At 37.2% G+C, this 22,667-nt stretch overlaps 1 protein-coding gene across 7 annotated transcripts in view; it reads right to left on the reverse strand.

The window, feature by feature from the left end:
* Window positions 1-12,300: 12,300 nt before the first annotated feature.
* LOC129253464 (HEAT repeat-containing protein 5B) overlaps window positions 12,301-22,667 on the reverse strand; it is a 63,155-nt gene continuing 52,788 nt past the window's right edge. For 5 of the 7 annotated variants that reach the window (XM_054891851.1, XM_054891847.1, XM_054891844.1 and 2 more), the window contains 4 exons: window positions 21,667-22,638; window positions 19,632-21,597; window positions 19,158-19,172; window positions 12,301-13,447 (listed from right to left, as the gene is read on the reverse strand). In XM_054891851.1, coding sequence (XP_054747826.1) covers window positions 13,119-13,447; window positions 19,158-19,172; window positions 19,632-21,597; window positions 21,667-22,638 — 3,282 coding nt within the window. In that variant the 3' untranslated portion in view covers window positions 12,301-13,118. The remainder of the gene's footprint in view (window positions 13,448-19,157; window positions 19,173-19,631; window positions 21,598-21,666; window positions 22,639-22,667) is intronic. The other 2 variants (XM_054891850.1, XM_054891848.1) reach the window with 1 other exon arrangement.

Below are 22,667 nucleotides of genomic sequence, written 5' to 3' on the forward strand. Positions count from 1 at the left end.
TTCTCTTAATAATGCTCTTACTCTTAGAAGTAAGAGAGTATGTAACTCGCGGGGCATCCTCTACGTCGCAGTTACCACTTCGACATTTTGAAAACCACTTTTACCCAGTCCTTACACTCACGGTATCCTCTCCGTGAACAGTATTTCTTTCTGCAGCAACAGTTGTTGCATTTTTACCACTTTTATAAAAGAAATACAAAAGGTGCCTCTTATATGCGTTCGAAGATTCCATTTTATTTTTTAACAACACGTGCTTCTATCCGCGATTAAAATCACTTGTTGAATGCACAATAATCAAAGAAAATATAAATAGTTCCATTATATTCCACGAATAATTTACATTAATACATTTACTTAATACATTTCGTGACGGTTTTTCGTAACGGTAGCTCGTGTGTCGCGGCCTTAAAATTATATTCTGACGCGCGAGTTATGGTTGTTTACCGACTGCGCCAGTTATGGTTTCTTATTTAGGAAACCTTGAGTTGCGGTTATTCCTTTTGGAGTTCCTCTCCTTTATTGATTAATAACAATTTTTTTTGACTTGTTGTTTTTCAAAATTTTTATTTATTTTAAATTAATAAAGGAGTTTCAGCGACTACTGCTAGTCGCCCTCGCTGTTCGGCCACAACTGCCTTTACTTAAATTTTTAGGTCTTAAATATAGCCTCAGAACATACATATTTAGATCGTAAATATGTGTGTTCGTGATGCTACTCAGCACCATCCAAATAATCTACTTTTTGTTTAGACTTGCAGCATAGTTGCAATTGTTTTACTGTGTTCTCTTATTTCACTCAAGTATGTTTTGCATATTTGAGTGTTGACACCAGTATGTTTGTTTATCTGCATATATGTATGACTTCACGTCATTCGTATATGCAATGAACGGATTACACTTAAGCATATACATACATATGTATATTTATTGGGAGGTTGAATTAGTTTTAAAGGTATTTTTCGAAGATTTGGGGCTTTATTGTGAAAAAACGGTACAAAATATTTTATTCGAAGTATTGGCCATCGCTAGCTACAACTTTCGCCCATCTTTCGGGCAATTTCCGGATGCCGTTTCTCCAAAATTCTGGCCGCTGCTTGGCTATCCATGACTCAACCCATATTTTGGTAGCCTCGTACGAGGAGAACCGCTGGTCCGCCAAATCGAGACTCATATGCCGGAATAAATGATAATCGGAGGGAGCTATGTCTGGACTATACGGCGGGTGGGGTAACACTTCCCAACCAAGCGTTCCAAGGTATTTTTTGACAGGTTGAGCAACATGCGGCCGAGCGTTGTCATGTTGCAAAATAACCTTGTCGTGCCTTTTTACCGTTTCCGGCCGTTTTTCTTTCAATGCCCGGCTTAAACGCATCAATTGCAGTCGGTAACGATCCCCCGTGATTGTTTCGCCCGGTTGGAGCAGCTCAAAATATACGACGCCGACCTGATCCCACCAAATGCAGAGCATGATTTTCTTGCCGTGAATATTCTGCTTGGCCGTCGACGTTGATGCGTGGCCGGGCAAACCCCATGATTTTTTGCGTTTTGGTTTATCGTAGTGGATCCATTTTTCGTCGCCAGTCACCACCCGATGCAAAAAACCCTTCCGATTTTGTCGCTCGATCAGCAATTCGCACGTAAAAAATCGCCGTTCGACGTCGCGCAGCTTCAACTCGTACGGGATCCAATGTCCTTGCTTTTGGATCATTCCCATCGCTTTTAGACGCTTGCAAACGGTTGATTTATCAACGCCCAATGATTCAGCAAGCTCTTCTTGGGTTTGGCACGAGTCCTCGTTTACCAATTCCCCCAATTCCGCGTCCTCGAACTTTTTGGGCTGGCCAAGACGCCCCTTGTCTTCGGTGTGAAAATCACCACTTTTGAATCGTCGAAACCAGTACTCACATGTTGAAATCGACGGAGTATGGTCTGGGTAGGCCTCCTGCAGCAATTCACGGGCTTGGGCTGTATTTTTTTTTCAAATTGAAGCAGAAAAGCAAAACTTCCCGCAAATTGCGTTTCGACGGCACGAAAGTTGACATACTCGGAGCACGAAAACACTGCGTTGTTTATACTTCAGCGAAATGACAGATACTGATAAACAAAGCCTAGGGATGAGGCTTTGTCATGAATATATATTCAGTATTGCCAACGCGATAAAGTGATAAATAGCGCCGTCTGTGTGTCACCTTTAAAACTAATTCAACCTCCCAATATATTTCTAACTCTAAAGTGCTGAGTGGCATTCCTAAGGTTCATTTTACAATCATAAATTTCTATTAAAATATGGTTGTTTTCTTTTTCATAATTTTATGTGTGGGAGCGGGGCCATTCCACATAACTCCCCCATCGTTAGAGTTAGAACTCTCCTAAGTTCTTTCATTTACAAGTACATTTTGTTTGGGGTTAGTTTCCACTAACATAATTCCCCCTTCATTATAATTTCTTTTATTAACAATTTTTACTTTTATATTCTTCCTTTTCCAATATACAAATATTATAATCAATAAGAGCAATAAACATATTGCTACTGTTACATTCATACCATATGAAACATTTTTATGGTATTTTAATTCTTTAATTTCTTTAATGTTTTCCATTTTTTTTTTCTTCAATCATTTCTATACTATCATTAAAATGATTATTTATTGCTATTTGCTTATTAACAGTTTCAATAATATTATGGTCATTTTCTTTTTCAAAATTCGATTCTTTATTATTATTTTCATTTATATCCTTAGATGCCATTAAAATTTGGTAACCTTTTGCAAGATCAATAGTGCTAAAGTATTGTGCTTTGCCCAACTTGTCTAAGATTCCATGAATATTTGGCAAGGGATACTTATCGTCAATGGTTATTTGATTAAGCCTACGATAATCAACCACTAAACGAAACTTTTTATTTCTTGATTTTTCTTCTTTTTTTTTGTTTTTTGAAACTGTTATAATAGGAGAGCTATACCTACTCCTGCTTTTTTGAATTATTTCATGGACCACTGATTTTGTATTACTCAGTGTGTCCCCATCTTTAAAAAATTATTTTTTCATATTTTTTTTAGCAATTTTTCAACTCCTTTACGATCATCTGATTTTTAGATGATCGAGTTGAATATTTTGCAATTTCCCAGACTCCAATGCATAAACCTGCTCTTGGATGGTATTTTTACACCATTAAGGAGTTCAATTTCCTCCTTTTCTATATTTATCTTTTTTTTTTTTTTTTTGACACTGTTATAATAGGAGAGCTATACCTACTCCTGCTTTTTTTTGATTACCTTTATTATGTGTGGGACAGTTACGTCTGCACCAGTTATGTTTGGATCAGTTACGTCTGAGCCAGTTATGTTTGGGTCAGTTACGTCTGAGCCAGTTATGTTTGGGTCAGTAACGTCTGAGCCAATTATGTTTCTTATGGTGCAAGCAAACGTACCTGCTTGATTTATTTTATTCTTTGAATGAGCATTCCCGTGAATATCTCCTTCATCGCATCACCATTTTCACTTAAAACACTAAATTCGGTGATATTATCAATTATATCCCTAGCTTTTCTATTAAGTTCACTTAAACTTCCTATTTTTAAATGTGTAATGTCGTTCGTTATCGACATTTGGCCTTTAGTTGACCGAAAATGTTGCTTTAACTTTGTTTTACACTCCTCCCAATTTTCTAGTGGGGTCAGAGAAAGAAAATTTTTTGCTGATCCTGATATCTTAAGATCGAAAACTACTCTATACACCAGATCCTGTTGCTCTGGATAGTCCCTCAAAATCCTATCAATTGTTTGAATAAAATAGGGCAACTTCTTTGTGTTGCCTTCAAAAGGATGTAGATATTTTAAGTCTTTCTCCACCTTTTGTCTTAAGGTGGTTCTTTGATATATAGCATTTTGCTGCAATAGTTGCGTTATCGTTACTAAACAAGCTTCCATATTTTGGGCCATTTTCTTTTCGAATCAACAAAGGAGCGAGAAAAAATATATATTTTATAATTCAATTTTTTATTATTAGCGATTTGCTTTTACCGAACTGGCATACATCACATGCCTGATTATTAGTTTTTGCTTACTTGCTTCGAGAAAATTTCTTAATTGAGCTCTAGGCTAAGTGTACTTAGTGTGCCCAAGCATTAAGTACACTTGCTCTGTTTTTCCCCTGCATCGGGGTTCTTTCCACATTATTAAAAACGTTAAACCTATTTCTATTTATACGAAGGTTATAGCCCGCATATCGATTCATCATACAAAATATTTAATAACTTGTAAGTTAAAACAAAATGAATTTCAATACTAAGGAAAAGTTACTAGACATCAGATAATATACGTACTTGAGAGCTCGTCTAGAGACATTGTACGACACATCATTAATATACTAATACTATTGTTTATTGTAGTACTTAATAATATTAATTGATAATAAATAAACAAATATAAAAAAAAATCGATTCATCATCATCCTGAATCTTGTGGCACTAGGATCTACCTCCGTGAGGGTTGGATATTGAATCATACTCTTATCTTGGCGTAAATTACTGTATGTCATTTTTTTTTTTAATTAATTATAAAACTCTTTTTTTTCACATTTTCTTCAAATTTGCCACATTTTTCTATACTTTCTTCATATATCTCGTATTTCCCAATTTTTTGTTTCTTTTCCTTTTACTTCTGCATTTTCTTCGTATTTCTTATATGTTTCATATTTTCTCCTTATATTAAATTAATTTTTTCACAAAATTTTTTTTTTTCACTGTCATTTTCAATTAAAGTATCATAACTTTTTGCAAAATGTTAAGAATAACTTATTATATTCTATATATGTATAACCAGCTACTTACACCGACTACGAATACCTTTTCGTCAATGGATGGATCAAAACTTCCGGAATCTCCGCTCTGCTTGGTTTTCACTTATTTGCTGTGGTTTGGTAAATGTTTCCGGAGTGCTCACTGGTGCTTGTTGAAATAGTTATTCTGCTGCTGTTGTTTTGCTGCTGATGTTGCTGCTGTAGCTTCCTGTATTGGTTTTTCTTGGCCTCACTAACGTATTCTTTAATTGTTGCTTTCTGCTTCTTTCACTGCTATTTCATTTACAGTGCAGCTTAGATGGTTTCTTATTTAGGAAACCTTGAGTTGCGGCTATTCCTTTTGGAGTTCCTCTCCTTTATTGATTAATAACAATTTTTTTTTGACTTGATGTTTTTCAAAATTTTTATTTATTTTAAATTAATAAAGGAGTTTCAGCGACTACTGCTAGTCGCCCTCGCTGTTCGGCCACAACTGCCTTTACTTAAATTTTTAGGTCTTAAATATAGCCTCAGAACATACATATTTAGATCGTAAATATGTGTGTTCGTGATGCTACTCAGCACCATCCAAATAATCTACTTTTTGTTTAGACTTGCAGCATAGTTGCAATTGTTTTACTGTGTTCTCTTATTTCACTCAAATATGTTTTGCATACTTGAGTGTTGACACCAGTATGTTTGTTTATCTGCATATATGTATGACTTCACGTCATTCGTATATGCAATGAACGGATTACACTTAAGCATATACATACATATGTATATTTATATTTCTAACTCTAAAGTGCTGAGTGGCATTCCTAAGGTTCATTTTACAATCATAAATTTCTATTGAAATATGATTGTTTTCTTTTTCATAACTTTATACTCATTTTACAATCATAAATTTCTATTAAAATATGATTGTTTTCTTTTTCATAATTTTATGTGTGGGAGCGGGGCCATTCCACATAACTCGCGCGTAAAAAAGTATAACATTTTTTCTCGAACACACTTGGAAGTAACTTTCCTAATGAATTCATAAACATAAATAAGCTGATAATTGATCACACTTGATGTATACATTCTGTCAAAAGAGTATTGTTCAATAAAACGCAAAATAATTGTTCAATCATCTAAATTTATTTTGTCGCCTTCAAAATAGGCTCCATTCGAAGCAAGACACATATGCCAATGATTAGTCCAGCCATCAAATCACCTTTTAAGCGCGTTTGAAGAGATCTTCTTCAGCTCCTTCAGCGAATTCTCCTTAATGGTCGATGTTATTTTTCGAGTTTTTGGTCAAAAATATCCAAATGGACTTAGAGTTTCTGTTGATAGTATTAATATGTGAAACACAGAAACTTTGAAATATTTGAATTACGTCAATAGATGCTTTTTCGATCATTTTTGATGCCTCAAGTATCTATTCTATCCAGATCCATGAGTTTTCTTTCCACAAATTGGGCCGTTTCCTACGCACATTATCTCTTAAACGTGACATAACTTCCAAATAATATTCTTTATTTACCGTATAATCATTTGGAACGAATTCCGAGTGCACAACACCATCAACATCAAAGAAAAGGAGTAGCGTGACTTTCACTTTTGGCCGACATTGGCGTGGTTTTTTGAATTTCGGCTCATGCGGATAGCGCCATTCAGCCGCCTGTTGACTGGTTTGCATGTCAAACTCATATACCCACGTCTCATCACCTGTTATGATGCGCTGGATAAACGTTGGGTCCGAATTCACTTGCTCAAGCATGTCTTGTTCTTCTGATGAATTTTTTTAAAGAAATTCAAATCTCTTGGAACGAGTCGAGCAGCACCGCGTCTCATGCCCAATTGATGGTGTAAAATGTTGCGAATTGATTCGTGAGAGAAGCTAAGGTCAAGAGGTATCTAACTCAAACTTAAATGATTGTTTTCCAGCACCATATCCCTGACTTTGTCGAAGTTTTCATCCGTTGGATTTGGCACACGAAATCCCTTTCAAAACACAAAATTTAAGACAAATTCTTTGTTCGCTATTTTTATCCATAGTGAAAATCGCAGAGCACACCTGCGGTTGACTCATATAATTAAAAGCTAAAAACAGGCTAATTGACAGATCACGCTCAAAATTATAATCTCAGATGATAAATGGATCTAAAAGTAGCATGAACATATTTAGATAACACAACAGAAGAAATATTAACAATTTGAAAAGTCAGAAATTTCATAACAAAAGAATTAAACGGTCATCAATCTAAGTATCGCTGCGAAAAAGAAAATTCTCTTCGCCGGTTCCCAAGAAGTTTCTCAGCGTTTGCATAGATGGCACTCAAACAGGTGCATCGCTAGAGAGCGCTTTACAGAAATTTTCTCGCGCCTCGGAAAGCTAAGAATGTTTTTTTTTTTTTTATTTTTTTTTTTGCGCAAGCAATGTGTGATGACTTGGCATGTTGGAGTAGAAGCCTGCATTACTTAAGCACAATTAGTCATTGTTGCGACTAAACAAGAGCAATCGATTTGAGAAAATGCTCCCTTCTTCTTAGCGGAGGTGAACTTGGCCATAATCGGAGCGTCACTCTTTGTTTTGGTAGATTTTCGCATTCGGAAAATGCTCTTGACCCGACGTAGAAGTAGGGACCTTAAATCTTCACGCTTTTGTGTTTTTAATTAAGCATTCTTATTACAGAAAAAAACGTGTGTCCAAAGACGCTTTGGCCTATTATAGGGGGATTCTGCTGTTTCCGTGACGCCGCAATCTGATGACGGATTCTTATAGAACTCGACAAAAGAAAACGAAATGAAGGAGTAAAATTTTTTGATATCTCGCTTAGTTTTCGAGGTATTGAATAAAAAAGGTCTCAAAATGCCCTTTGGAACTTCACTATAATTTGTCACATTACACTATATATTTTTTAACACCTCACTAAAATTCACGAAATATACACTCACACGCGTGTTTGTACTTATTTTTATCCTTATATTCGAATTATTTTTATTAAAATAAAATGCAAATGCATTTGTCCTGTCCATACAGTCACTTTCCAATTTTAAACGCGAATAAGAAGAAGATTGGAATGACAACAGTATGGTGTTGCCGGATGCCTGCAAATGAAACGAAAATATGAACAAAAATTAAGTATTTAAGTTTATTGTTAATGTTGGGGATGGGGGTTATTGTGCCTCCTTACTATATACACGCACATGATGTTTTAATTTTGGGTTCAATGGTTTTAACACGGAAAGAAGTTCTACGCAAAAATACTGTGGATTGCGTAGCCGGAGTTGGACTGATGAGGGTTATTGTTTTGAAGCGCCCACGCGATAAGGAATTCTACGCAAAAATACTGTGTTAATTCATTTAATTTTAATTACTTTATTATTTTTTGAGATAGCCTTAATTAAATTAGAGAACTTTAACATTAAATTACTTAAAAACTAAGCGATATATAAAAAAATTTTACTCTTTCATTTCGTTTTCTTTTGTCAAGTTCTATAAGAATCCGCCATTAAATTGTGGCGCCACGGAAACAGCAGTATTGCCTATTATAGCTTAAAATGTAATATCGAACTCCGCATGCCTATTGTTGCTACCCACCTTGGTAACCCGCAAAGGAGTAGAGGTCGCAGTCGCCCAAAAAACACTTGGAGAAGGTCGATGCTGCGCGAACTAGCAGATGCCGACATCTCGTGGGACGGTGCAAAAACAACAGTACAGAACCGTGTGCGATGGAAAAGTCTTGTCGAGGCCCTATGCTCCCGACAGGAGTGAACAAGGGAAAAAAATAAAAAATTGTTGCTATAATTTTTTGGTAACTCAGTAAACGTCGTGTATGGATTTGCTCCAACTATCTCTTACTAGCAGACCTTCACCCACCCTTTCCTCTTTCAGCAAATTGCGCAATTAAATTAGCTATTGCGCTTCTCTTTGCCCTTTCTTCATATCTATACTAATATTATAAAGAGGAAAACTTTGTTTGTTTGTTTGTTACGAATAGGCTCAAAAACTACTGGACCGATTTTAAAAATTCTTTCACCATTCGAAAGCTACATCATCCACGAGTAACATGGATCATATTTTATTTTGGAAATAGGGCTCGAGATATAGGTCAAAACGTGGACCCGGGTAACCTTCGGATGTGTATGTACAATATGGGTATCAAATGGAAGCTGTTTTTGAATGCATTAGTCCAGAGTATCTTTCATGCCGCTCCGTGACTAGGGTCTCGAGATAGAGACCAAAACGTGGACCCTAGAATGTGTTTGTACAATATGGATATCAAATTGAAGCTGTTGGTGAATGCTTTAGTACAGAGTATTTTTCATGCCGCTCCGTGACTAGGGTCTCGAGATATAGGTCAAAACGTGGACCCGGGTAACCTTTGGTTGTGTATGTACAATATGGGTATCAAATGAAAGCTGTTGATAAGTGCTTTATTACGCGGTAATTTTCATACCTATTGATGACTAGGGTCTCGAAATATATGCCAAAACGTGGACCCGCCGTGTCTTTGCACCGAATTAAACCAAATTTACACACATTGTTAAGGAGGTATTGAAGATGGTTTCCGTATAGTTTGGATACCTATTGGTAGATAGGGTCTCGAGATATAGGTCAAAACGTGGTCCCGGGTAACCTTCGGATGTGTATGTACAATATGGGTATCAAATGGAAGCTGTTGGTGAATGCTTTAGTTCAGAGTATTTCCATCCGCTCCGTGACTAGGGTCTCGAGATAGAGACCAAAACGTGGACCCTAGAATGTGTTTGTACAATATGGATATCAAATGAAAGCTGTTGATAAGTGCTTTAATACGGGGTAATTTTCATACCTATTGATGACTAGGGTCTCGAAATATATGCCAAAACGTGGACCCGCCGTGTCTTTGCACCGAATTAAACCAAACTTACACACATTGTTAAGTAAGTATTGAAAATGGGTTTCGTAAAGTTTGGTTGTAATTCGGAGCAGTGGCAACGGGTACATCGTTCTTTTGAGCCAGCCATAATGTCGCTTACTTTTCTAACGCTTGGGGCGGAACTGAACTGTCAAATTGACAGTGTGAGTTACAATGTGTCAATATTTCTTTCTGATTTGGATGCCATAAGGAAAAAACGTAAGTGCAACATGTAAAAATTGTTTGTGAATTTTTTTGGAGTGGATTTTGGAACAGTGAATAATTTCTTATGAAATTTGAGAATTTAATGTGAAATCCGAATGAAATTATGTGTTCGTGGAAAAAACAATTTTTTTCGTTTTTTTTTGTTGAAAAATATAAATGGTTAATGGTTAAAAAAGCTCCAATGCTTAATAAAACATATAAATTGAAACGAAAAATTCATGGATGATCAGGAAAAAAGACGATTGTTTATTCATATGCGTTGATTTGAAATTTAAAAACAATCTTCTTTTTTCCTGATTTTCAATTTATATTTTATATTTACTCAAAAACAAATAGAAAAACAAAAAATATTGTTTATGCCAAAGCGCTTGAATAAAGAATAAAGAAATAAATAATATGAAAACCGTATATTTTCTGTTCTAAACCATATCTATTCTATTTTAGTGTGCCCAGCGAAGGGGGCCGGGTTTGCTAGTCGTTAATAATAATTAAACAAACAAAAAATATCGCACCAAACCAATTTCTGTGAAGAAAACCCTCTCCAAACAATCTTGACAGCTGATTGTCAATTTTGCAGCTAATTTGCCATATGTGAACGGATAGATTAATTTTTTTGAATTTATTGCTCATCACTGCATATGTGAACACACTTTTATATTAGTTCCTTTTTCTTAAGTTCCAGTAACTACAGAGTGCGATTCTGTTCGAACAGCTTTAAAATTACTTGCTCCCAAGGTGATAGCGGTAGTACCGTCTTTTTTCCGAAAATAAGACACTTACTTACTTTCTTTTTTGGCCCAAATACGCGCTAGGGTTTATTTCCGGGGGAGGGTAAAAATAAATTTATATTTATATATTTTTATTCAATATTTATTTTTACACTGAATTTTATTCTGATTTTCTTCCAAATCCATTTCCTGTTGAATCATTGATCCGAATCTCTCATGTGTTGCGATATAGCAAACCTTAAATGAATACTTCTTGTCTAAGTGGCCTGTTCGTAGTGCATTGTAAGCCTGGCTTTACAAAATTATCTCGATGATTTCTCACCATTCTGTTTTCAATATATTTATTGATTTCCATCCGCAAATGATCCTTGAATGGCGATAGGGCTTATTTTCGGAGGATGTCTTACTTTCGGAAAAAGGCGGTACGAAATCAAAAGGAAAAAACTCGAACTAGCTGTTCTACTGGCATCCTTATGTATGAATTCGCTTTAATTTGTCGTACGAAGTATGTAGATGCGGCGTTTGAATCCCTTCAGTTCTTTATTTTTTTTATACCATCCATTGTTTTTGTGTAAAATTTTTGCGCAAATGGTTTAACACCGTTTTATGGCGGATCTTTTGCTTCTGGGCGATGCTACGACCACTAACCGGTCAACTTGGATTATTTCTGTGATTTTATCGACATTTTCTCTAACATCAAAAATGCCTGAACGGAATCGAAGAAATCAAAATTGCCGGTGATTTTCTAGGCTTTTTTGAGCTTCAATCACAACCGCAGTGTTGCATGATTTGTGAAAGTATCACGTTCGATGTAAAATTCTGGCAACATTGTCAAAAGCATTACGTTCTAAGCAAGGCGAATTTATTACAGGTGACAGCAAACACATATAAGTATGTATGGTATCGCCTACATGTATGGTATTTGTTGTTGCGTTTGGTGCAACCATCACGTCAAAATCAGCAAGCAAATGTAAACATACGAATGTAAACATACCAATACATACAAACAAAGCATATCATTTTGACGTAAGCCATACCTACGGTGAAAAATTCAGCTGGGTGAATGCTGTCACCTTAATAAATCCACCTTGGTTCTAAGTGTCAAAAATTCGGCAAATGCTGCGCGCGAATACAAATAAATCGGCATCAAAAATTTTTTGCTTGCCAAACATCAGAAAAGTATCAGTTGAGCAATTGCAACAGTGTTGCAAATTGTCATCAGTGCAGCAGTATTGCCGTTTTATTACGTGCCTCGAACAAGCCCTCTGTTAGAGTATCGGCACAATAAACACCATTTACAATTTCAGCGGCCTGGCTTGCATTTTCGCCTTTGTTATATGTACCGAATTTTCTCTTTGTTGACTTCCATTCCTAACACCCTGCAGCTCACAACTAAATGGAACAAACAAAAATAATATTTTTAGTGTAAAATGTCACCTTGACAACAGCCATAATCTCTAAATTGTTTGATCGATGCTTTACGAGATATCGAATTATAGCCATCTACTGAGAAAATATTGGATTTCTTCTTCCCCAACTTAATATTTAAACATTCACTGCAAGTATACATTTTAACATTTAAATGAACCTTTGAATCGACGCATTCACTCATTTCGAGTCTATTCTTCCAAAATGCAAACAAAAAAGTAAACCAATTTAAGTCATTGTATATTTAAATATGTGTATATAGGTCGCGTAATGCGCTTTATTTAATTGTTCACTTGTTAATAATGGTTAATTAAATACTCAAATACATACATACCTACACTTTGAATTTGTAATTCTAAATGCTTTGCCTTCCTTAATGACCCATAACGTACGTGGGTTCTTTCCCATTTCTCTTTATACAATAATTTTCCGTTATTTGATTTAATATTAATTAAAGATTATTGAATTTTAAACAAAAACAAAAAACACAAATTAAAATCATTAAAAATAGTAAGTAATTACTTATTTGGTATTGTATACTTCAGGGCACACATACATACATATCTTTCGAACGAATATTTGTCTAGTACATTTTAAGTGCATATTTCTTCATGTATTGTAAGTTAGGATTGTAAAACTTTTTTATTAGGTCATCAAGTGTACATACATATTTAAAATTAATATCTTTTAGGTTGACGATGTGGCATAACGTCCAAATGATGATAAATAGATTGCTAAGATAAATCAATAAATGCATTTTGCAAAATTATAAGGAAGTCAAAATATGCCGTTGTTTTATTTCATTATGTGCTATTTTTTTATCGTGCTAATGCAAATGCCTATAAAAAAATTATATATTTCAACATTTAATAGTTAAATCTTTTTAGTATATTTTTACAGTTGAATTGTGAGCTCCGTTATAATATGCATACGTATTTCTCCGACAGTATTTAATTTCGTTGGAAGATGCGTGAAATGTACTTATCATAGCAATTCCATGTAGACCCACTTGCATTACCATGACAAATCATTCAATCCATCAATCAATCAATCAGTGATTCATTCTTTTACTGGAAATTGCTGAAGTCCGTCTTCAATTTAATGGTTGGCTTCTGCGGCTTGGCCATACCGCCGCGTGCCTGTAATTCGCTTGCTTTATTGGCGATATTAATTGACTGCTGTTGATTGCGTATGGCCGTTTCGAGTTTCTGACGCAGCTCCAGCGTTTGGCCCATTAATGCCTTGAACTCTTGCGGATATTTGGGACCGATCTTCATTAACCACTGGAGGGATTGCTCATGCAACTGGCGCTGGTATTTCGGTAATGTTCGCAGCTTTGTTGGTTCGGCCAAATAGTTTATGAGTACAGGAACAAGTAGTGTTAACATTTGTATGCCTGTAAAATGGGATGATAAAGGATTAAAAGAGCATAAAAAAACAAAACAAAAAAAAAACACATATACCATAAGTGCATAAGTAAGTATTTTGTACAAAATGAATTGCGATATTACTTCAGGTGAGTTGTGTAAAGTTACGAAGTGTATACACGCATGCGCAGAAAATGTGGGGTGCGGAAGTAGGTTAATATGCTATCAGGTGCACAGGTGCTAAGTATTTCCCATACTAGTATATAAAATACAAATACAAAATACGATTGAAATACAAGGATGATAGATTTACTAGGTGTGGCCAATAACTATGGTGAAAAACAAAATTGTGAGGGGAACTTTGGCTGCCACGTCACTTTGGAGATTCTGTAGCCGCATCCTGCTCCAGCATTTCACATGCATTCGGACACTCATTCAATCAGTCGTTGTTCGTTCTTTTTCGTATATCACTAACACAATCTTACATAAGTAATTGTATGGGAGTACCTCTCGCAACTTGTAAGCTTCTTATTAAGGACACACTAATCAGTTTGGTGAAGTTGCTAGGCAAACATGGCCAAGTCTAAGTCTACGTCTGTCCAAGTAAATATATTATAGCGTTTTTCAATAGGTGCGCTTCAACTTTTTTCCGATAGGGACGGCGAACGACGCAATATTTTTTATTTTTCGCTTGTCATTTGTAAACTTCATTAGTATACATTTCATCATGGAACGCTACACACTTGAGCAACGATTACAAATCGTGCAAATTTTTTATGAAAATAATCGTTCTGTTGCTGCTACTTTAATCCAGATTTTTTCCAAAAAATCATCTTCAGTGATGAAGCTCACTTTTGGCTCAATGGCTTTGTCAACAAGCAAAATATGCGTTACTTGGCAGAAAGCAATCCACACGTGATTCATGAGGCACCGTTGCATCCCGAAAAAATCACTGTTTGGTGCAGTTTACATGCCGGCGGCGTAATTGGCCCATATTTTTTCGTTGACGAGAACGATCGCCACGTTACTGTGAATGGAAATCGATACCGCGACATAATAAACGATTATTTTTGGCCGCAATTGAATGGTATGGACTTAGACGACATGTGGTTTCAACAGGACGTGGCCACAAGCCACACAGCACACGCTACAATTGATTTGTTGAAGAGTAAGTTCGATGAGCGCATTATTTCCAGAAATGGACCGGTCGAATGGCCGCCGCGCTCGTGTGATTTGACGCCTCTAGACTATTTTCTTTGGGGTTATGTGAAGTCATTGGTCTGCAGTAACAAGCCGGCGACGATTTGTGAGCTCAGAGCCAATATTGAACGCAAAATTGCTGGAATTTTGGCCGATTTATGCAAAAGAGTGGTCGAAAATTGGGTTCAACGATTGGACTTCGTAAACGTGCACGCAGTGGTCATGCAAAAGAAATCGAATTTCATACTTAAATGTATATGTTCAAACTCGATAATAAAAAAAAATTAGTTAAAAAAATCAAACCGTTTGTGTTTTATTCAACAAAAAAGTTGAAGCGCTCTTACTGAAAAACGCTTTATAAAATTGAGTTGACTTCAAATTAGGACCTTAGTAGGGGCCCTCACAGGACATTGAAAATTATGCAAGAAGATTAGGCGTTTACATGCATGATTTCTGTCGTAGCTGCAGGAATGAGGAGGAGTTGGAAACAATTCAACACTTTTTTTTTGCACATGCCCGGCTCTAGCCAGAAGTAGGATATTTAAGATATATTTAAGATCCTACTTCTTAATGAATATAGATAATCTATACACTTTAGGTATCAACAACCTTTTACGCTTTGTCAAAAATTCAGGATGGTTCAATATGGAAAGGGATATGTAGTCCAGCCCGTGCGGCTCACTACGGACCCATTTCGTGGTCTAAGTAGCATCGCTGTCTCTATGTGCGATGCGGCTGCCAAACCTAATCTAAACTAACACGATCTAATTGCCAGCCGAAATTTGCACGATCAATTCACATGTATTCACAAATTCGTCCAATCAGTCGTGGTGCAGATAGCAACGCAGTGTTGTCATTTGTTGATATTTTTCGTATATAACTAACACAAGCTATATTTTGTTAAACACATCCCAAGTGACGTCTGCCCACTTTGGTGGAAATAATTGTCCGAATGAGTCGACAAGGTTGGTGAAAAATTTTCAAGAAACTGGCTCCGTCAAGGATAGAAAAAGAACTGGCAGACCAAAAACTGGACTTTGATATTTAACCCTTTCAGTACCAACGGGACACATACGTCCCAATGAGTGTTTTCGTTTTACTAAATGCCAAATATTTCTTTGCATCGCTGTGTATTTTCTTCCCATCAGTTTTTTACGAGATATACCATCAATTATGCTCCGTATGACCCGTTATACTTTGTATTTTTCTCTATACATGTTTTGCAGTCGTAGTTAAATCGTAGCACGTGCTAGGTCAGTAAGTGGAAAAACGACAATTATAGATCTACTGAGTGTTCATTACGGGTGGGACAATGTTTTCCCAGGACATTTTCTCAATTCCTAGAAATAATTTCTTTATTTATACAAGAGGACATACTATTTAGATCACTAGTAATAACTTTTCATGGTTAAATATTTTTCCCCTTAAAAAAAATCCGTATTGAAAGGGTTAAAGAAAGTTGTGATTTTACACCACATCAACAAATTAGTCCATATCTACTTGAAGCCTGCATAACTGAATTTTCAATGTAATTTTCAATTTATTTATTTTGTTTTTTGTTTTTGTGCTATTTTTAATCGAAAATATTTGGAAGTCGTCAGCATATAACAGAAAATTTGCGAATGAGAAGCCACTTCTAACGTCGTTGATAAATAACACAAGAACAATAACAACACGTAGAGGATATAAAACACTTTTCTGAGCTACGCCAAAGCAGACAATGAATGTTTCAGAAGATATACCATCAATTGTGGTCACACAACGCCTTCCACATAAATATGATTTCACTCACTGCGGGTAAGCATCGTGAAATCGAAGCGAAGATAATTTCGTTTTTATTTTGCTGTTTTATGCACGGAGATTCGAACCTACGACTCTGTCGAAAGCTTTGGAAAAATCCGTGCAAATGCAGGCGACTTCCTGCCCTACAGAGAATGGCTTTAATGTAATATACAACAACAAACGGCGAGATTAGGCACTGTGGAGTGTTCAGTGACGAATCCGTGCTGATTGCACGAAATTAGGCTTTTTGTGGCAAAGGATGTTTTTTCTTTGACAGTGATTTCAAAAAATTGAAAGACTGTCGAGAGTTTTAAAATTGGTTGATAATTACCAAGGCAGTATAAAGGCGGTTAAAGGTGGTATCGGCAAATCAGCTGATTTGTTTTTTTCTTTCGCCGTGTCCATGTGGCTGTCAGACCAGAATGAATCAAGGCAGGAAAGGAAATATATAAAATTTTTTTAGGGCTATTAATTATTTTTCTTAATTTTTTTTAAATACTCAACCCCCTTCTTCCCTCAACCTTTACTCTCTCACCTTTCATCCTATTGGTTTCCTTCACCTTATTGCCCTTGCAATGGTATCACGAAGAGTGAATTTGATTTTTCGTGCACATGTGTCACTCTCTGGGCAACCGCCATTCTGACCTAACCTAATTTTCTTTAAATAAATGGGTAATTGAAAAAAAAACTGAAGTGGTAAAAAATGTATTTTAAATTATGGAAGACGCATGAAAAATCTATTTAACAAACTCTCCAACGATCCGGGCTCGAGGGCGTCCAAGGTTAACCTGGCTTGGCCAAGTCATAGCCGACCCGAAAAAGCTACGAGTTAGGAGCTGGAAGTCTATTGCTATGAACCGTGCAGATTAGAAGAGGATTGAGGACGAAGCTAAAGCTCACCCTGAGCTGTAATCGCTACTTGCTGATGATGATTTTAAATTATATTTGTTTGTATTTTCCAATTACTTAATTTGTATTTCAATAATTTTTTGTAAAAGTATTTTGTATATGTATTTCAAATACTTTTTATAAAAGATATTTGTTCTATGATGAAGTTTTTATTTTTTTAGCATTCAGTGAGATGTAACGAGAAACTCATTTTGTTGGGCAACATTGGAGGGTTGGAGTTCATGCAATCCAATTAAAATTACGAAAATATCTTAGAACATACATACAAATGTGTGCACAACTCAAAATACAATTTAATTAAAAATATCGCATTAAAAACCAGATAAGCTTTGAAAATTTATTTATTGAATCTTTTTTTTAAATATGGCATTTTTGGGTAGATACGTGTATATTTAGCGATCTTCACGCCTAACAAGGTGAAGTAGTTTACACTTGTCGTGTCAGATGCACGCTTTCATTCTAATTACACCTACGGTCATTGAAATAGAAACGAATGACTAACGCGTTGGTTCTATCGTGAAAAATTTTACACCTCTCTACTTGACAAATGTCAAAGATGACATAAAAGAAACGTAATGTCTGTGAATTATTCACTACTGACATTTAGGCGTCACTTTCGAAAGACCCTTTAATAAGGATGTTTGTTTTACTTTTTCTTACTATTATCATTATTTTTTTTTGTTTACACACGATTACGCACGATGCTCAAGGGTAATTATTGTTTCGTTCTTATTTTTTGCTCAATGCAAATTTGCATTTTTTAGTTCTTAAGTTTCATTTCTAACTAAAAAAGAAACTACTTTTATCACATAAAAATAACTATAATATCAACTGGAAGATTTTGTTAAAACAATTAAAAATAACTATATATACTTGGCACATACAGCCTTTCTGGGTGTTTGGTCGAGCTCCTCCCCTATTAGTGGTATGCGTCTTGATGTTGTTCCACAAATGGAGGGGCCTACAGTTTTAAGCCGACTCCGAACGGCAGATATTTTTATGAGGAGTTTTTTCATGGCAGAATACACTCGGAGGTTTGCCAGTGCCTGCCGAGGGGCGACCGCTATTAGAAAACACTTTTTCTTCATTTTGGTGTTTCACCCAGATTCGAACCTAAGTTCTCGCTGAATTCCGAATCGTAGTCATTTTCCAACCCATTCAGCTACGGGGGCCGCCAATTAGAAGGCAAAATTTATGAGTGCGAGTGAAACCATGTTTCTATTTGTTTGTCTTCATATCAAAGCGAGCACAACTTTTGGGCAACCTGTAGTAGCGTCGTCTTTTAACTTTGAATTTCCTTTTCAGCAGTGTTTTGTTTAGTCAAAGCAGCTCAGTGGCTTCTCCTTTCACGTTGAGTAGAAAATATACTATTTACTGAAATTAGGTCTGTTCATGTAAAAATTATCCAGTAAAATCTGCCAACTTCCCCTCAAAATGAAATGCCATTTTGCTCTCTCTCTCTTTCCCCCTACTAGTCTTTTCAACTTATCGGCGAATAAGGCGAAAAGAGTAGTGTCGTTATTATTTACATACGTATACAAACATATAAAAACTAACTACTGACAATTAGGAGTTCGTAATTAAAACATAAAATAAAATAATGCACATCAAGGAAATGCTATGCTTCGCGCAAGTGCCGAAGGATAGTGTGATAGAGCGATATACATGAATGTTTGAAGCGGGTAGCCAATTTAGTTTTGATGGTGCGGATACAAGAAGTTTGCAGTGTGGTGATAGTTGTGTTTTCATTGTATATGTATGTGTAGCTTTAGCCATACGAGTAAATATACAAGACAATTTGAGCGGTGGTTGCATTGTTTTATTGAACTTTTGATTTATGGTAATTACCTTGCATCAAGTTTCCTATAGATTTTTAAACAAAAGTTACAACGTGATAACGGGAATTTGTTTTTTTTTTTTTTTAATTTTTTTTCAGTTTCAATGGGATATGGTTGTGTAATTTTGGAACGCGTTTGTAGAGAGAAAAAAAAGAGATAAATAGAAAATAAGAAACACATATATTTTCTTAATATAATGAAAACGTTTTGATAAGACATTATATTGGTTGGCGCAGTGGTTAAATGATGGATGTTTCGGGAGAGGATTCAATATAATATTGTAATTGTAAAAAAGTGGGCAGGTTTAATTGAACAGAAAAAGTAGGTGTGTTCAAAAGCCAAAAATTAAATTACCAAAAAGAACAAACTAGTTGTTTAGTCATGGCTTGTTATAAATACACAAACATCTTTGAAATGTTCGCTAATTGACGCAAACTAAACACAATAATCAAAACAAGTCCACATTGCTTGCCAATTTACTTACGATTTTGCGGTTCCGCCAATTCTATCAACGTCTCCACAGTTAGTATACTTTCGAGAGTTATCTGCAGCTCCATGTCGGTGCGTGGCGTTTTTGCCGTTTCTGCATACAAACCCTCGATGATGCGTGGCGCAAGCGCGTGTATGTACGGTGTGGATATCTTAAGATCAGCTTTGGCGAAAATCGAACGCGTAGTTTGTATGCATTTCAGTTTCACAGACAAATGCTCCGACTGCATGCACTGTCGGAAGTGATTAATACATGGATATTGTAGTGATGGTGCAGAAACCACCGACGCAGGTGTATGCAGTATGAAGACGGCTATGGCCAATAACATGGTCACCTCATCCACCTTGCGCTCTTCCTCATCACCCGCAGTTTTTGTCATATCGATAATAGTGGCTAAAGCGCTTTGCAGTATTTCCATCCACTCAGCGGAAACTGTCTCGTGCTTCGCCAAGCGATCGGTGCACACTGATTTGAGCGTATGCAGAGACGCCTGTACAGCGCCCGTGCTTGCGAGTATTGTGGTGTCGATGGCCGATTTGTTGGCGATTTCGCGCATTATCGATGTGGTCATGAAGACGATGGTTGGCAAAATTGTTAGTGCACCTTTTGGTGAGCACAGCGCTGTTAGTTCTTCGACACATTGCAAGCCACTGGCGACTAGCATGCCATTATCCTCGGCCAATATGGAGAAGAAGGATTGCGATGTGCTGCTTTTGGCGGCCAGTTCCTGCTTGAATTGAATTGTGCTGAGCTTGCTGGCCACACTCGGATTCATCGAGGGTATTTGTCGCACAAATACGCAAAGACACACCTCCAGTACGGCATAGACGTGTGAGGTGCCGGGCACAATCTCACCTCCCTCACCGCCTTCTCCCAAATTCTCGATTTCTGTCTGCAGATGCGCATTGTCGGTGTTGTCATTATTCTTATTTTGAGCAAGATGCTGTTCACGTTTTATCTGTAAATCTTCTTTGGCCGCTTGTATTGACTGTTTCAGTATTTCCATGCAGAGTAGCTGTACCAGCAGCTCATCACGTGTCAAAATCTGACGGTGCAAAACGTTGCACAGTTCAATAATCAACGTTTTGTTCTTAATCAACTGTTTGCGCGCCCAGTCGGAATCAAAAATCGTGTAAAGTGATTGTAAGCAACTAATGACATTCTTCGGTTTTTCCGAGGTACGTGTGCTACACAACGCCTCCATGCAAATGCCGAAAACCATGTGAAAACGATCGGCCGAGAGTGAACCGTGTGAAATGTTATTATTGGTTTCGTAGGCGGCACCATCAGTACCTGTTGCGCTTGTATTTGCGTACGCAGCAAATCCTTCGTCCTTCAGCCACAACGAAGCTGCATACAGAATGGGCGGCCACGATGACAAATAATGTGGTTTAGACGAGTTGATTGTATCTGTGGTATAAAAGGCGCCACCATCATGCGGCAATTGGCTTTGGAATTCCGCAGGCAATAGCAAAAGCGCGTGATCTTTCATTGCCGCTAGCCAATGTGTGGACAAATTGCCCAACTCTGGTTTAACCAAATTAAGTAGACTTTCTCCGCGGCTTTCAAAATCGCCAAAATCCCCGCCGGCCGCTTCTGCGCCATCCAAATCCAGACCACTTGTAAGAGGTGTTATAGCGTTCGACGATGTGAGTTTTTTTTGCAGCAAGGAAGCAGGCGCAGAACCATTGCCGATCATTGCAACAATGTATACCTCAGCCCAAGCTTTTAGAATACTCAACTTTTCCAACGTTGCCATGGATTCATTGTATAATTGGGTGCTGTTAGTTTTTGTGTGCAGTTTGTCTAGGGAAGATACCAGTAAATGGTGTACACGACGGAGATCGTTGAGGTCTCGTGCAACACCAGAACCAATCCAAGCAGAACAAACTTCACAAGCGGCCGCAGTAACATGGGAAGGAGTGTCCGGTGAGAAAGCGGGACGTAGTGCGGCGCCAACCTGGCATAAGTAAATAAGCAATACAACATATGGAAAAAGAAATTGATTTCTTATGTAATCACGACTCACCTGCGCCTGAAACTGTTCTAGCAGCAAATGGCCTGGGAATTCTGGTTCTGGCACATTCGCGAATCGATCGATTATCTCTTGCAAAGTGCGTAACCCCTCCAATCTCAGTTGATCAGAGTCCGATGTGGCTGCCATGAATGACATGCGTATTAACTCTGAGAGATGTAGTATCAGATAGTCGCCACGCGATTTTATCATTTGCATCTCCTTAGCCTGTATCAAGTCCAGATGTATTGGATTGGCCGCTTCACAAGTGGCTATGATTTTACGGACGCACTGCGCTGCAAAAACGCGCGTCGGCCAACGCGGCTGTACTGCCGGATGTGTAGAGGTATTCTCTTCAGCATGGTACTCGGTTACGTCATCGTAATCTTCTTCCTCATCGTCATCATCATCGCGTTCACCTTTATTTGCGTTGTCATTACTACCGCTGGACTTGCTATTAATAGCATCGTTTTTCATGCCGCCCGTCTCGTCCTGTAGTGAGGTACCCTCAACGGCTACTGTTAGTACATTTTTACATAAACTCAACCACGAGCTTAAATTATCGGAAGCCAACATCTGTAGCATGGACGTTAATGTGTCATGTATATTCTTCAACATTTCCGCATCGGTTTCGGTATCTAGCATTGCAAAGAGTACGCCCGGAAGCCCATACTCAGTGATTGTAATGCCAGGACATTGCTCCGGCGTCATGGTAAGCGCCAGTTCGCACACTTCTTTAGCCTCGCGCTGCGACAACTGGCGCAGACAAGATACAGCTGCTTTACGCAGCATTAAGTAGTTACTCGAGAGCGTTTTGACCAAGGTTGGCACCAGTGAACTCAAATTAACATATTTCGGACCGAAGAGATGCAACTGCTGCAAACAACCGGTTGCCTCGGCCTGCACAAGTGGATCGGTATGTGCTTGCATAATGGCAGACGCACACAGGAAAGATGAACGCATGGCTCCAACGACGCCGTTGTTGCTCTGATAAGAAGATTTAAGCAAAGCATTTA

This window comes from Anastrepha obliqua, chromosome 1 (assembly GCF_027943255.1).
Source record: "Anastrepha obliqua isolate idAnaObli1 chromosome 1, idAnaObli1_1.0, whole genome shotgun sequence".
NCBI lineage: Eukaryota > Metazoa > Arthropoda > Insecta > Diptera > Tephritidae > Anastrepha > Anastrepha obliqua.